General features: G+C 36.6%; 1 protein-coding gene across 1 annotated transcript; it reads left to right on the top strand.

Moving 5' to 3' along the window:
- Window positions 1-293: 293 nt before the first annotated feature.
- Window positions 294-1,036, top strand: LOC118181822 (uncharacterized). Its single transcript, XM_085808939.1, has one exon. It carries the CDS (start codon window positions 294-296, stop codon window positions 924-926), a length of 633 nt encoding a protein of 210 aa, XP_085665065.1. The 3' UTR covers window positions 927-1,036.
- The last annotated feature ends 276 nt before the right edge of the window (window positions 1,037-1,312 follow it).

Raw genomic sequence — 1,312 nt, 5'->3', positions numbered from 1 at the left:
GAAAAATTCTTATCGAAAGACCTCACATTGTATTTTGGAGGAACAATTATTTACGCGAAATGAGGAAACTCAGAGCAAGTGGACGCCACATCGTTTACATCGATGAAACATGGATTGACAGCAATTTAACTTTTAAGAAATGTTGGCAGCATGATACGGTTTTGGGCGCACAGATAAATGTCAGTTCCAAAAATAGACTGATTGTTGTCCATGCTGGCTCTTCCGCAGGATTTATTCCAGGTGCCCAACTTATTTATAAAGCATCAGCTCAAAGCAGGGATTACCATGGGCAAATGAACTATGGAAATTTTGAAAAATGGGTGTTGGAAAAGCTTCTTCCAAATTTACTACCTCAAAGTGTGGTATGCATGGATAATGCCCCGTATCACACAAAAATTGAAGATCCGACACCCACGAAATATGCTACAAAGCAAACAATTGTAAATTGGCTGATGAAGAAGACGATATGCTGCGATCCCAAAATGCGAAAAGCGGAACTGTTCAGCTTAATAGAATGCAATCGTCCTAAAAAAGTAATATATAAAATTGACAACATCATAAAGGAAAATGGGCATCATGTTGTGCGTCTCCCTCCTTACCACTGTGATCTAAACGCAATTGAATACGTTTGGTCATCAGTTAAAAGACTGATCAGGGAAAGGAATGTGACTGGGGACTTAAGCTTGGAAAATTTGAAAAATTTAACACAAAAAGCTTTGGATGAAGTCACTTCTCAAGAATGGCAGGCGCACTGCAACCACGTAGAAAAACTTGAAAATTATTATTGGGACAAGGACGAACTTTTAGAAGAGATAGTGGATGGATTAATAATTCAAACTGGCAGCAGCGATTCTGATTCTGATTCAGAAGAAACGGAATCTTGCGACAGTGACTCGGATGACTTTTCAGATTTTATACCTCTATAAAAGTCCTCCACGAAGGCATCCCTCTTCTTCATCTGATAGCTTTGTCAAGTTGTGAGGATATTTCTAGGTTCAATATTTTCTTTGCCACTATGTAAATGAAAGATTACCAAAAGTGGGCAACAATGAGCCTTCGGCAGAGGCGAAACCCCCCCTGTGGATAATAAAGAACACTGAATGGTTGCTTCATTTCCCATTACTGTGTTCTTGGGGACCCACAAGCCATGGTATAATTTGCTTAAAAAATAATTTTTAATCTTTAATTGAAATTAAATAAGTTTTGTTTTATTATGAAAATATTAATACAAAATTATATTAATGCAACAATGCTCACTGCAGTTATAAAAGCCAAATTTTGTATAATTATATAAATTTCGTATAATTTTAAA

The sequence above is a fragment of the Stegodyphus dumicola genome, chromosome X2 (genome assembly GCF_044657685.1).
Source record: "Stegodyphus dumicola isolate Sdum_Otavi_A_Nest chromosome X2, ASM4465768v1".
NCBI classification, from domain to species: Eukaryota; Metazoa; Arthropoda; class Arachnida; order Araneae; family Eresidae; genus Stegodyphus; species Stegodyphus dumicola.
This window is presented reverse-complemented; position numbering and strand designations above follow the sequence as displayed.